Source organism: Culex pipiens, chromosome 1 (genome assembly GCF_016801865.2).
Source record: "Culex pipiens pallens isolate TS chromosome 1, TS_CPP_V2, whole genome shotgun sequence".
NCBI classification, from domain to species: domain Eukaryota; kingdom Metazoa; phylum Arthropoda; class Insecta; order Diptera; family Culicidae; genus Culex; species Culex pipiens.
Genome location: NC_068937.1, coordinates 1,813,093 through 1,828,268, shown reverse-complemented (window position 1 = coordinate 1,828,268; position 15,176 = coordinate 1,813,093). Strand labels below are relative to the sequence as shown.

Sequence of the window (15,176 nt, the reverse complement as noted above, 5' to 3'; positions counted from 1 at the left end):
GAAAAAAAGTGATCAGAAATGGTTTTTGATCGTGTTTTTTACCGTTGTAGGTAAAAATTGACATAGGGCTTTAGTACCCAATTTTTGTTCCGTGTCGGCATGTTGCGCCCAACTCGAAAAAGTGTCCCTCGAACTACTCGAACCGCGCGGGGTTGGAAAAACAACTGCTCGCCTGACCACAAGTGTCAAACGAGCAGATTTTGCAGATATTTGAGCCAGGCTTGCAGAGACATATGCAAGTGTCGCAGACATTTTAAACTAGATTCTTAAACTGTAATTTTGAGTTTTTGTTTGAGAAATATTAGATAAAGATGAAACTTATCATTTTGGATGATTTTTTTCTAGTTCTTGAACATATCCAGAGTTTTTTTTGAAAAGGACCAATAAACTATTGTCTTTCATATGTTTATAGGACCTAATCAAAAAAAACTCTGGATATTTATTGATGAGGCTATCGGCCAAATCAAGCAAATCCTTTTTCCCGCAGACATTTCGCCGCCGCCTGCCGCGACTTTTCCCCAAACTCACCTGGCAGCCCTGGCCACCAGCAGCACCAGCAGAACGTCAAGAGTGCTGAATGTATTAAAATTTGTCGAGTGCCAAAAAAAAGAAGCGAATCGCGAGTGCATTTTCCTGCCTTTGGGTCGCCAAAATCCGCCCCCGAAAGATCGGTTCTGCCGCGTCGCTATGTAGGTCGGTGGCCGCCGGAGTCGCGAACGTCCCGAAACGGCCCCCCGAAAACGGATGGTGAATTCTTTTGTTGTTGGAGTGCCTGCTGCCAGCAGCAGCGTAGAAAGAGGACAGACAGAGAGGGAGGGAAGTTGCTCGCTCTCGCTTTCGCCAACGGCCAGCAGAGGCCGCGCGCCTGGTTCGGTGTGGGGGGAAGGGAATCGCCGCCGCCCTCGGGACAGAGTGGCCGCCACCACCAGCACCACAACGGGGAAGAAGAAGACTGTGTACTGTGTGTGTTTGCGCTGCTGCTGCTGCTGTGGGATAGAAGGTTCTACGACGGGGACGTGCCCCGGGGGAAGTGCGTTGCGTGTGGCGGGTTGTGTGCATGAATGTGGTTCCGGCGCAACGACGGTGACCGCTGTCGTCTAGCGCAGGTTCCGCGGTGGTGTTGAAGTAGTAGAAACGCGCAGAAAGCGGGAGGGGGGAAGAAGTGGGAACCACTTGTGTCCACACACAGAACAGTGCCACAATGACCACCCTAATGGACGAGGACCGCCGCAAGAGGTGAGTGAAGATTGGATCCGTGTGATCCTGGCAGATTAATGACCACCCCCTTCCCCGAACAGGTTGCTGGCGCTGGAGGAGAAGATCCGTGACCCGGGAAGCATCGCCAACATCGACTGCCTGCTGGACACGGTCACGGCGCTGGTGGCCGATTGTGACCACGACAATGTCAAGATTATCAAAAATATCGAAACCTACATTAAGCGATGTGAGTAATTTCGGTTTGTGCTATCTTTTTCGTTAGTATTTATCTTTCCCTTGGTTGAGTTGATTTGGCAAAAAAAAAATGACTTTTGTGTATTTCGCGAACACCTTCATCTCTCCTTTGGCCGCGGCTTTATTTGAGTGTTTTTGTTTAGAAAATGACTAATCAATCTCTGCGTAACATCATCGCGTTCGAACGTGCCCTGCTGGCTGCGGGCTTAAGCTGAGCGCATCGCTTAAGCATGTTTTAGGGGGGGCTCTTTCTCATCTAGTTAAGAAAACCCTGAAAAAAGGAATTTCTCTACTCTAATGTTATAATTTCCTAGATTTTTTTAATTATACTAGGAATTATCTAAATGATTCCTTGAAAGTTGGAAGTCGTTCAAATTGTACTTTAATTCAAACAATAGAAAAAAAAATCGTTTACCATTATTATTAAAAATTTCTTCTTTTATCAAAATTACAACTTCAAACTTACGGGGAATGTCCCAAGGATTCCGAGGAATGTCAGAGAAGGGTGACCATCTTTCTTGTTTTTCCGTCTTAGTAGCCTGTGAATTCTGAAATAGTTCGTTCTGTCATATTTTTTCAAACCACCGTCAAGTCAAGTTGATTTTTTCCAAGATCCCAACAAGGATGAGTAAGTCCGAAACAGATTCGGACTGTCCTATGGACATTCCGGAAAATAAATCGAAAGCGCTGTAAAAAGCTGCCTACAACAAGTTTCAAGACTGGCAAGCCAAGAATCGGGTTCAAGCGACCGACAAAAAGTGCTTGCGAAAATCGTCACTTATAAAAAGTTTTTTAAATCATTGCTCCAAAAGTGAAGGACACCATCTATGACCTTAAGTCCTTGAAGAAGCCGATGACTCCATTGATTTTCAAAATACTTTTTATGAATTAAATAGTTAAGGTTTATTTTTTGACTTAGAGGAAAGTAATAAGCACTTATGATCAAAGTAAGCTACGCTCGGAGAAGGACGTCAAAGATTTTCGCTGTCGTTTTTTTCCTTGAATATTTGTTCCAAAATTGAGATTCCGGCAGATTCTGGTGATTCCGGTACTGGTTGCTGTGGAAGTGCCCTGCTAGTGGTTCTAGCGGAGTATTCAATAACAATATTTGAAAGTTCGAATTCAAAAGTGAAAGTGCAGAGAGGAACGGCTCACGGCGGTTCAGTGTCCATGCCAAGAACCTGAGCAGCTGATTTTCAATTGGCAGAGGAACCACGGAACCTTTCAACGGAAAACCTTCTAAGTCATCACTCAAGATCTGAAGAACTTGTGACAGCTTCAAAATGTGGTGTTCCTTTCTGGTTTTCATCACGGTCAGCATTCCCCAGCAACAACAGTAACAGGAAATGGACGTCGCGGTTCAATTCCAAGAAGCTGGAACTTGACATCATTGGAAACCAGAAGTTTGAAGGATTGAATGGATCAGGATTTGAAGTTTTCTTATTTGGTGAGCCCGTTCTTTTTTAACACAAAAACTCTCACTTATTCTATCATACTCACAAAACAATCAAGACAACTACGCCAACCTTATTAAATACGCGGTAGGGTGTTCCCTTGGTCGTTCGCTGTGAGTTGTGGATTGCCTGCTTCTCTAATGAAGGTTCGACTGAGGGGGCATGCTTATTAATTTCTCGTCGCTCCATACCCTCAGTGACGTGATGGGAACAAGGGCGTCTATGCAAAGTGTCCCTACACCCGCTACAAATTTCCGGCGCTTGGGAAAGGAAGAGGGTAACCATTTTGATCTATGCGCTGGTATTTGTAGCACTCAAATTCGTGCAAAAAAACTTATGCACGTGGGTGTACAGATTACGGAGTAAAAGATGATCGAATTGTTCACCTAGCGCTCACATGTGTTTCGGGACCAAGTTGCCTGCGGGTATGGGGATCATACATACATACATACATAGAGGAAAGTAATAAGCACTTATCACTCAACAAAATGATCGTCACGATTTAAGGAGGTATTAGGCTATGACAAAAAAAAGCAAACAAACAAACTTGCACTTTTTCGTGTTTGACAGTTTGCCAACGTTTCTGCAAACAAATGCAGGCAAATTGTCAAACAGTCAGATTTTTGTTTGTCATAGTTTAATACCTCCTTTAACAAGCAAAGCAACCGCGTGGCCACACAAAAAAACACGCATGCAATCGCGTGGCTTCACTGCTCGCATTCGACATGTTCTTCTTCGACGGCATGCCTTCGGATCAACGATGATAAAGGACGGATTGGTTTTATCACTGCTAATATGAAAAAAAAGAACGCAAAAAAAAATCACGATCACGATGCCTCTTTACTAGAGGTGGGCAAATCCGCTCTATTTTAGGAGCCGCTAATTTTCGCACACTCATTAAAATGTGACGCTCTTTTGAACGGTTCTTTCGCTCTTTTGCAAAATTTTGATGAAAAGGTGTGATTTTTTCTAGATTTCATATTGGACCTAGTATTTGACTGAACGTTCGAATAATTAAATGGAGAGATCACTCAAACTTAAATTGGGTCCTAAAATTAAGCTTAAATTTGTGATATTATTGTTCACAACGATAAAGCTTATTTTTCTGAGTACAATGACCTTTTGAACGACCTCAAAGTGTTTAAAATGGATTTTTAATTCAATTTTCAAATATTAACTTCACGGCCCTTCTTGACAGAAAATGTCCTACTTGACAGCTCGTTCCGAGGCGACCATAGTTGATCCATCGAAAAAATGTTGTCTTGACAATATTGTTTTTTGCATAAAAATGAAAAAAAGTGATCAGAAATGGTTTTTAATCGTGTTTTTTACCGTTGTACATAAAAATGGACATAGGGCTTTAGTACCCAATTTATGAATTTGGAGAAAATTGCTATATAAAATCAAAACTTCTTTGATTTCGACTCAAAATAAATAAATGCGGATATTCTATTTTGAGAAACTTTTCTGCGAACTCTTTTCTACATTTTATTTTGATCGATAAAGTATATAAATCCAAAAGTCTTATCGAAAAAAAATAATATAATTTTCAAAATCGTATTTGCTTTTCAGTAAGGTTTTGGTAAAAATGTCCATGATAAGCATTTTGAAACCCTCAAATTTGTTTCGGGTATTACTTTTTAAATACATCTTTATGATCAGTTGTGTAATGAAAAGTTTTTTTTTATTTTGTTTAGAAAATCATTCAGAAAACTATGAAAATCCTTGGGCATGAGTAAGGACCTCGACGCCGTTAGCAATGTTGGCTTTAAAATAAAATTTCGTGATAATATCACTTCCCCCCAGCCAACATTTTTGCCATGCGAAGCGGGCCTCGACGCTGTGTCTAGGTTTAATTCCTAGCTAGGAGCCATCAGTGTCTTAAGAGGTGGTCCCAAGGCCGAGTAGGAGTTCATGAAGCAAATTAGTCGTCTCCCACCCCTTTTAAATTGAAAAATGAACTCTGAAACCAGCGCTTACTCACAACAGAAACAGAGGCCTCTTCTAGGCATTGTAGGATAGAATAGATTTAGAAATTTATTTTAAAAAATTGTTACGTGCATAAATTTTAAACTTCCATTTAAGTAATAATACAAAGCATTTTGATATGTCAAAATTTTCATAGAGTCTCGATCAATCAATAATGAAATGATATCGGACAAAATTCGTTAATCTGTTGAACTAACGGTTTTCGGATTATGGTTGTATCGAATATTGTTGCGAATCGAGGATCAACTGGCGCCTTGACAATCAAATGGAGCCTAACATTTCAAAAGGGCGCATGGGTTTTGTGAACAGGAGTGTGTCTCCTTCACTTAAATGACAGTTTACATAAGGTATGGTAGAGATGCACTCTTGTTTGCAAGGCTTTATGCCCTAATGAAACGAAAGGCTCGAAATAGTTGCCTTAATGACGAGTGTTCAACGTATGAACTGTTCCTTTATTTTTATTGGTTTTTGGAAGCGGCAAGACTGGTTTTAAAACAAGGTCCTTTACCTTATTTGGCGTTGTAATAAAACATTTGAGGATTTGAGATTAAATTTACTTTCAGACAGTTTCAGACAGTTTAGGTTGTTGATTAAAGTTAGTTAGTTTTCCGTAGATGAATAATTGGACTTAAATGATTAGTTGATTTGGTCGAAGTGTAATATTTCTTTGGCAGATCTTTTTCTAGTTGTAACGTACGACAAGATTACTGACGGACGCGACAGGTCGGCAGTTAGTTTTCATCTTTTGTTCTCTAGTATTTTTTTATTTCCTTTCAATTTGGAATACATCATAGATTTCTTTTGTATAGATCTCCGATTAGTTACATTTTCTTATTTAATTAAGTAATAATTTAATTTATTCCGGGCCTTTTTTACTTTGAATTACAATTTCAGATTTTCTTTATTCAGTGTTAAATTTAGATTACCGTAACTGTGCAAGTCATCCAAGTTCTTACTACTCACACCAACACTAATTTTCTTTCACCTTCCCCCTCCCGATCCCCTATATCTTCCGGTGGTGTTCATTTGGTATGCAATACTAGTTCGGCCACTACCCTTTTTTCCACAAGAAACCGGACTTGGACTGACTTGAGGCCGCGTCCCCCACCTTGCTCCGTAAAACGAAAACGAAACGAAAATCATTCAGAAAACTATGAAAATATGGGTGTTCAAAAATTGTAATACATGCTATTTAAGTCTTTCAATGTGTATATTTTAGAAAGTTGCAATAGATCTGCCAACGAAATTTGTCTAATCACCTCCCAAAATTTCGGGAAATAGCCATTCTTTAACCTGCCGTTTTTTATCCTAAAGTACAGTAGTTGTTCGGTAACTAGGCGTTGTTTAACTGGGCGCTCGATAACTGGGCCGTAGCGCAGTTAAAAAGCAGACAAACGTCAAAAAACCAAAACAAACCAAAATGACCGAGGGGTTGGTAGATGCAAAAATCACGTTGAACAAAACAACTTTTTTCAATTATTTAACTAACTTCTAACTAACTAACTAACTAAGATACAATTAGAGAAAAATAAAAAGTAAACATGGTAAACAAATTTAAGTAACTTTTGTTTTTTATGTTTTATCAGGAAAAAAATATGTATCGGTGGTCCCCTCGTAATTTTTCGTTCAGCCCAGTTAGCGAGCAGCATTCGGTAACTGGTATACGTTCTCAGCAAGTTACCGAACAAGTACTGTACTTAAAAAATTAAATCGTGGGACAATTTTAAAAAATTTGCCATTATTTTATAAGCTAAATTTCTGTAATAACATTTTTATTTCCTAAAAACAAATTTGTTGGAAATTGGATACAAGTTCAAAATTCATTCCATCTATGAACGGTTTTTTCAAAAGACCGGAGTTTAAAAGAGAGCTGCGGTTCTTTTTTTGTGAGCCATGGTTCGTTCGCTCTTGTTAGTGAAGCGGCTCTTTGAGTGGCTCGCTCTTTTTTGTCCACCTCTACTCTTAAAGGTGTATTCACATTATACCGCATCCGCACAAAATTTGACAGTACGGACGCACAGTGCGGACGCGATTTCTCCAATGCATTTCATATGCAGCCATTCACACTGTTCCGCATCCGTATACGGATCCGTACTGCGGATAGCGGATACGGATGCGGAACAGTGTGAATGGCTGCATATGAAATGCATTGGAGAAATCGCGTCCGCACTGTGCGTCCGTACTGTCAAATTTTGTGCGGATGCGGCTGCGGATGCGGTATAATGTGAATACACCTTTACTCTGTTGAACCACGCCTGCTGGTTTCCTATCTAGTTAGCATAAGAGAGCACAGATGCATCGATCAATCCGGCAGAGCAACCGCGTGGCCCCGCTGCTCTCAACCGACTGAAGCAGGTATTTTTTAGGTGGAAAGCTGAATTTCACAATTTCACTAGAAACTGACTGGTTTTTTTGGCTGTTTCTTTTGTTTTGTGTTGTGACTTTGGTGCGTGAAGGAGTTGATTAGCCTCTGAAAATGCAGCGATTCGTTGCAGTGGAGGCTCGCGGTCGTAAATATTAACCGAATGAAAACTTTATTTGTTTTTTTTGCCGCGTGGTAATTTGTTTTCTTTTGTTTTTTTTTTTGTTCATTTTACCACCAGTGTTTTTTTTTTTCTTCGGGTGCTTATTGAGCAGTGAGACCACTTGGTTGTAAAATAGTTATTTAGAGTGATAAGTGATTACATAAATAAGCCCTTTCTATATCATCGTTAATTGAAAGGCAAGCTGACGTTTGGGTCGCCGAGTTAATCGTTGTGCAAAATATATGTGCATCGCGGCACCGTAGCTTGGAAGGCTCAGCGACGGGTCTATATTATTAAAATCTTCCCCATAACATCGTAGCTCGGGAGGCAGCGAAAAACCTTTACCTTATCCTACTAGCAGACAGAAAAGAAGCAGATAATTGAACTAAAATCCCTACCTTTGTTGAACTGCAGGCTTTTTGGGAGGGCGCCGGTATTGACAGATAAAGTAGGAATCTTCAGGGGTTAAACCGTGAACGGATGGTTGGCTTCCACTGATCATTTTTGTTCATGTCAATCATGCTCATGTTTTTTTTTTTTATTTCGTTTTATTTTTTTTGTAAAGTGGGTGAAAAAATTAATTTAAATTTAAAACATTATGAATGGAAATACAAATCAAATCATTCTTCCTTTTTTTATTTCTTCCAAAACATTCGTCCACATCCAGACAAGGAACTCGCCCGCGAAATCAACGATCTGCGCATGAAGCCGGAGGACTTCCTGCCGATCAAGCTGATTGGGCGCGGTTCGTTCGGCGAGGTCCAGCTCGTCCGGCACAAGTCCTCGCGGCAGGTGTACGCGATGAAGCGGCTGTCCAAGTACGAGATGATCACCCGCTCGGACACGGCCTTCTTCTGGGAGGAACGGTACATCATGGCCCATGCCAACTCGGAGTGGATTGTCCAGCTGCATTACGCCTTCCAGGACGCCAAGTATCTGTACATGGTGATGGACTACATGCCGGGCGGGGACATTGTCAGCTTGATGAATATCTACGAGATTCCGGAGAAGTGGGCCATTTTCTATACGATGGAGGTCGTGCTGGCGTTGGATACGATCCACAGTATGGGCTTCATCCATCGGGACGTCAAGCCGGACAACATGCTGCTGGACAAGTACGGTCACCTGAAGTTGGCCGATTTTGGCACGTGCATGCGGATGGGCCCGGACGGGTTGGTCCGGTCATCGAACGCTGTCGGAACGCCCGACTACATCAGTCCGGAAGTGCTGCAATTCCAAGGTGCTCAGGGTGGTTATGGGCGCGAGTGCGATTGGTGGTCCGTTGGTATCTTTCTGTACGAAATTTTGATCGGCGATACGCCCTTCTACTCGGACAGTTTGGTTGGGACGTATGGGAAGATTATGGACCATAAGAATTCGCTGGAATTCCCGGGGGACGCCCAAATCAGTGAAAACGCCAAATCGCTCATCAAGGGCTTCCTGACGGATCGAACGCAACGGTTGGGACGGTCCGGAATCGACGAGATCCGGAATCATCCCTTCTTCCAGAACGATGTGTGGACGTTTGAGAATCTGCGCGAATCGGTGCCACCGGTCGTGCCGGAACTGAGCAGTGACGACGACACGCGAAACTTTGACGAGATCGAAAAGAAAAACAGCGTCGAAGCCAACTTCCCAACGCCGACGACCTTCTCCGGTGATCATTTGCCGTTTATCGGATTCACCTACACCGGAGACTACCAGCTGCTGAGCGGAGGATCGCAGGACAACGTGGACAACAAGACCACTTCGATAACGGGATCCCATCGGAACCATCACGTACGGCATCGATCGTCCAACAATGCCGAACTGCTCCGGATGGAGAACATGCTCCAGCGCGAACGGAACACGATCGAAATGCTCGAAAAGCAGGAGCGGACACTCCGGCAGCAGATCGAGCTGATCACGCAGCGCGAAACGGACATTCAAAACTTGGCCAATACTTACGAGAAGGAACTCACCATGCTCAAGCACAACTTCCGGGAGATGAGCCGAAAGGCGGACAGCGAGCAGGAAGCCCGCCGGAAGACGGAAGCCCAACTGCTGGAGACAAACAAACGCCTGGAAGAGGAAAAGAGCAAACGAACCCGCGAAATGAACAACAATCAGCAGTACAACGACAAAATCAACGCGCTGGAGAAGCAGTTGACCGACATGCAGGAAAAGTACAAGAGCGAAACGGAAGTGAGTCAAAAGCTGAAGAAGCAGGTGGCCGAACTGCGCCTCAGCAAAACCGACGTCGAGCAGAAGGCTTCGGATCTGGCGTCGATGCTGGCCGGCCTGCAAGCCGCTCGAGACGCCCTCCAACAGGACGTGGCCGATCTACAGACCCGTCTGGCCCAGGAACGCAACGCGCGCATTCAAATGACGGAGCTGCAGAAGGAACTGGAAGGGAAGCTGCACTCGCTCGGTGGCGATCTGGAACGGTCCGTAACGCGGGAACAGCAAGCCCTCGAGGACAACCGCTGCCTGTCGGACCGGATCTCCGACCTGGAGAAGGAGAACGCCTCGATCGAGTGCGAGCTGAAGGCGGTCCAGAACCGGTACCACCAGGAAGTGCGCGCCCACCAGGAAACGGAAAAGTCACGCCTGCTGAACAACGAGGAGGCCAACATGCAGGAGGTCAAGGCGCTTCAGACGAAGTTGAACGAGGAGAAGGTCGCCCGTCAGAAGGCCGAGCAGAACTCGCAGGAAAAGGAACGCCAGATATCGATGCTGTCGGTGGACTACCGGCAGATCCAGCAGCGCCTGCAGAAGCTCGAGGGCGAGTACCGGCAGGAGTCGGAGAAGGTCCTGGCGCTGCACAGCCAGCTCGAGCAGGAGCAGAGCAAGAAGAGCACGCTGCTGTCGGAGCTGAGCCTGCAGAGCTCGGAGGTGGCCCACCTCAAGGCGAAGGAGATGCAGCTGGTCAAGGAGGTGCAGCAGTTCCGGGAGACGAAGCGCAAGTACGAGGAGGACATTGTCAAGATCAAGAACGCCCACAACGTGGACATTTTGCAGGTGGGTTTGGAGTTTTGGACTGGACCTTGAGTTGTAGATATTAACTGTTTTTTGCTTTCAGATGAAGGAACTCCAGGATCAGCTGGAGGCCGAGCAGTACTTTTCGCGGTTGTACAAAACGCAGAGCAACGAAGTGCGCGAAGAGCTGGAGGAGAAGACGCGCCAGATTCAGGACCTCGAGGAGGAGCGGAACTCCGTGCTGCACCAGCTGACGTTGGCCGGAGCGCGGGCCGATTCGGAAGCGTTGGCCCGCTCGATAGCCGAGGAAACGGTGGCCGACCTGGAGAAGGAAAAGACGATGAAGGAGCTCGAACTGAAGGACCTCATCACGAAGCACCGGAACGAGCTGTCTACCAAAGAAGCGGCTCTCACGACCCTCAAGGATCTGGAGACGGAGCTGAGCAAGAAGCTCAACAACAAGCTGTTTGAGCTGGACGATCTGGCCCAGCAGAACCGCAAGATGCAGGACGAGCTCGGCCAGCTGAAGAGCGAACAGGCCGAGATGGAGAAGCTGCGCACGAAGCTCAAGACGGAAACGATGCTGAAGCAGCAGGCCGTCAACAAGCTGGCGGAGATCATGAACCGAAAGGACAACAATCTGACCGGCGGTAGCAAGCAGAAAAGCAAGGTCAACTCGGCGGCCGATCTGCGCAAGAAGGAAAAGGAGAACAAACGCCTCCAGCAGGAGTTGTCAGTCGAGCGGGCCAAATACGACGAGCTATGCCTGAAGCACAACGACACCATCAGCCAGTTATCAAGGGAAATTGATGTGAGTATCTTTTTGGTTCCGATTGACCGATTGTTACACGATTCTCCGAATCCTTCCCTAGATCAAGACCAAGCTGCAGATGGAGATCGAGTGCAAGGCGACCGAGATCGAGCACCTGCAGATGAAGCTGAACGAGACGGCGTCGCTGTCGTCGGCGGACAACGACACGCTGGAGGCGGCCGACGCGGCCAACCAGCCGGACGCCATCTTCGAGGGCTGGCTGAGCGTGCCGAACAAGCAGAACATCAAGCGGTACGGCTGGAAGAAGCAGTTTGTGGTGGTGTCGCCCAAACGGATCATCTTCTACAGCTCCGAGGTGGACAAGCAGAACACGAGCGATCCGCTGCTCATCATCGACTTGAGGTGAGTGGTGTCTTCAATACCGTCGTAAATCGACTCTTTCTAACCGAATTTCTCTTGAAAACAAACAGCAAAGTGTTCCACGTGCGGCCGGTCACGCAGGGCGACGTCATCCGGGCCGATCCCAAAGAAATACCGCGCATCTTCCAGCTGCTGTACGCGGGCGAGGGCGAAGCGCGCCGGCCGGACGAGCAGCAGCAGCTGGACGTGAGCTCGTCCAAGGCCGACGAGCGGCCCCTCACGCTGCAGTACAAGGGTGAGTTTTTTGTTTGTTTGTTTACAATGCGTACCCACAAATTTCCCCCCTTTTGCGTTCGACTTCTCGAAAAACACGTGCTTTGTGACAGCTTGCGCTGTCACCGTCTCGTTTGACGTTTGTGCACCGTTAAGCGCGTTTAGTCAAGTTTGGTTAGAATTTAGTCAAATCGTGTTTAACCGCTGTTCGCTTTTCAGGTCACGAGTTCCTCCAGATCAGTTACCACATACCGACGACCTGCGACCTGTGCCAAAAGTCCCTCTGGAGTGTCTTCAAGTCGTTGGCCGCGTACGAGTGTAAACGGTAATGTTGTCTTTTAATGCTTCTTGCTGTCGTCAAACTAATTGTTTTCGCCCCCCAGGTGTCGCTTCAAGCTGCACAAGGAGCACGTGGACAACAATAACCCGCTGGCGCCGTGCAAGCTGCACCACGACCCGAACTACGCCCGCGAGATGCTGCTGCTGGCGACGTCCAACGAGGACCAGAACCGGTGGGTCAGCCGGCTCTCGAAGCGTATCCAGAAGAGTGGATACAAGGCCAACTCGACGAACAATCTGGGCGGGGCGGGTGGGGGAGGTGGGGGCGGTGCCGGCGGTAGCACCGGAAGTAGCAGCAGTGGCAACGGCGACGGAAGCAAGATATCGCCCAGGTAAGTGTGGTCGGATGGTGGGCTTGGTGCTTCTTGTGTAACTAACCCGAATCTCGACTAATTGGGGTGTTGTTGTTTCTCTTCTCCACAATCAGTCAATCGACCCGTTCCAATTACAAGCCGTACGCTGTGAATGTGCAACGGTCCGCAACGCTTCCGGCCAATGCGTCCCTGAAGCAGCAACAGTAACAACCTGGTCAACCTTCCTTCCCTACAGGTTCTCCTGAACATTCTAACACCACAATTTACAAACTGACAATAATTCGATCGTGTCCTAATCAAAATGTTGGTCAAAACATGCTCACAAAAAGGGAGGGCGAAAATTTCTATTGTTCTACCCTACACACATTACCTAGTAATCGCGATCGTGGCCAACAGCTCAAACTTCATCAGCAATTTTCGGCTAAACCAATAGTGAGATAACAAAACAAAAAAATGGCACCGAACAAACTAAAAAAAACACACTCCCACGCATTTAACTACTGAATAGGCTTGTTGTTTTAACCAATTGTTTTTATTAGCTATTACTCAATTACACGAGAGAGAGAACAATGGGAGAACGGAGAGAAATACGCAACAGTAAAGCTCTAAGCAAGAGAAGATATCAAGTGCTGTGTTGAGAGAGAAGCGGAAAAGAGAGAGAATTGAAAGAGATGTTTTATAATGATTTATATACAAAAAAAAAACTTATACAATAACAATCTGTTTGTGTACTTGAAAGGGGGAAAAACCGTTGGTTTCGTAGCTGGACTAGAGTCGACTCGACAGACTTGCTTAAAGTAAGACTAACACCAACCTACAAACGCTCACGCACGCACGCAAATCTATTGTTTGTTTTTGTTTCGAGGGCTTCTTAAGCAAAACACAAACACACACACTACTGGAGACATTCCTGTTTTAATAAACCCCTTTTTGTTTTAGCTTTTTGTTGCAACCCCTTTTTGCTGCAGCTTTTTTCCTTTTTAAACTGACTGATTTTTAACTGCTATTGTTCTCGCCTACTGCTACCTAACCTGAAAAAAAAAACTAACATTTCCAAAAAGACACGCAGCTCTTTCGCTTTCGGACCTAGCAACCTACTTTTTTTTTTGTTTTGTAATTTTTAAACTCGATCAAGGGAGGCAACGACATTCGACTATTAAGACGTTTACATACATATTTAAAAGAGAGGGAAAGAGAAAGAGAGGAAAGTTGGGGGAAAAGATTAACATGTTAGCATTCGTTCTAGTGTTTTGGTTAATATTATTATTATTATTGCTGTAGTAATCTTACTGATAAGAGGAAAAGAAAATCTTCTAGTTAGGATTTGAATTATGATGTAATATGGAAGCAACAAAAAAGAAGGGAATTCAAAATTCCGCTTAATAAAGCACGATGAAGAGAGGGAGGATAGATTTATTCCACGGGGCAGCTCTTTTCCGTTTTCCCCCCTGTGTTCGCATGCGGGGGGAAGACAAAAGTGTGACGGTCGTTAGCTTATTATACATAAATAAAGTCTAGACGTTAGCGCTAGATTTGATAATATTTAACAGAAAGGATATTTTTTATCAACCAACTTTTAATTGTATAGCAAAAAAAAAAAAATAAGAAAAGAAATGTAACAAATTCCATTACAACAAAACACAAGTGCCTTTTAAGACGTAACTGTAACAAGATGCGGAAATTTCATTAGCAAGAATGCCAACAGCAGCAGCAGGAGAAGACGAAACAATAAAACATTTATAAAAACGCAGAAAACACGTGTAACGAAACAAAAAAAAAGAGGATTCAGCAAAAAAAAAGTATAACCAATAAAGTGAGGGAGAAGCATTTTTGCTTCACAATAATTGGCTCATCGAATAAAACATTTGTACATTACTTATATACATCGATCGTGTTGTTTTTTTTACGTTCTAAAACCTACCGAAATTTCAGTTGCTGTGTTTACTGGGTTTTTCGTTAATTTTAAGATGATTTTTAGCTGATTGCCATAGGGTTGAGATGGGATTCCTATGCCTAAGACCACTCAAGCAGGTATTAGACAATGACAAAAAAACAAACTCACACTTTTTTTGACAGTTTGCCCAACTCGCAAACAACTCAAAATGTCAAACTGTCAAAAAGTGCGAGTTTGTTTGTTTGTCATAGTCTAATACCTGCTTTAGTTATCAAACTTGTTAAAAGCACAGTTTGACAGTTTCCAAAGGTTAACAAAGAGTTAAACAATAAAAACGGAAAGTGTAATTTGACAAGCTTGCAAACGACAGTCTATCCTGCTCACTCATCCTGACCAAAATCATAAAAAGTACTAAATTATCCAAAATTGCCAAACGACCAAAAAGGCGAAAATTAAGAAAATGACCAAATCGACGAAAATGGTCGAAACGATCAAAACAAACAAAATGGCCAATACGACGAAAATTACCAAAACTTTCAAAATGGTCGAAACAATCAAAACGACCAAAATTACTAAATCGATCAAAATGCCCAAAACGACGAAAATTAACAAATCGACGAAAATGACCGAAACGGCGAAACTGATCAAATCGACCAAAATGGTCGAAACGATCAAAATGACCAAAATGGTAAAAACGATCAAAATGGTCGAACCGACCAAAATTACAAAATCGACCAAAATGGTCGAAACGATCAAAACGACCAACATTACCAAATCGACCAAAATGGTCAAAACGACGAAAATGACAAAATCGACCAAAATTGTCGAAACGATCAAATCGATCAA

The 15,176-nt window shown here is 44.1% G+C and overlaps 1 protein-coding gene across 1 annotated transcript; it reads left to right on the top strand.

The window, feature by feature from the left end:
* Window positions 1–549: 549 nt before the first annotated feature.
* On the top strand, window positions 550–14,319 carry LOC120415024 (rho-associated protein kinase 1). The gene is made up of 9 exons (XM_039576389.2): window positions 550–1,236; window positions 1,299–1,444; window positions 8,088–10,420; window positions 10,482–11,189; window positions 11,251–11,552; window positions 11,621–11,805; window positions 12,003–12,108; window positions 12,167–12,454; window positions 12,550–14,319. The coding sequence occupies exons 1-9, from the start codon at window positions 1,202–1,204 to the stop codon at window positions 12,641–12,643; spliced, it is 4,197 nt and encodes a 1,398-aa protein (XP_039432323.1). The 5' UTR covers window positions 550–1,201; the 3' UTR covers window positions 12,644–14,319.
* Window positions 14,320–15,176: the final 857 nt, after the last annotated feature.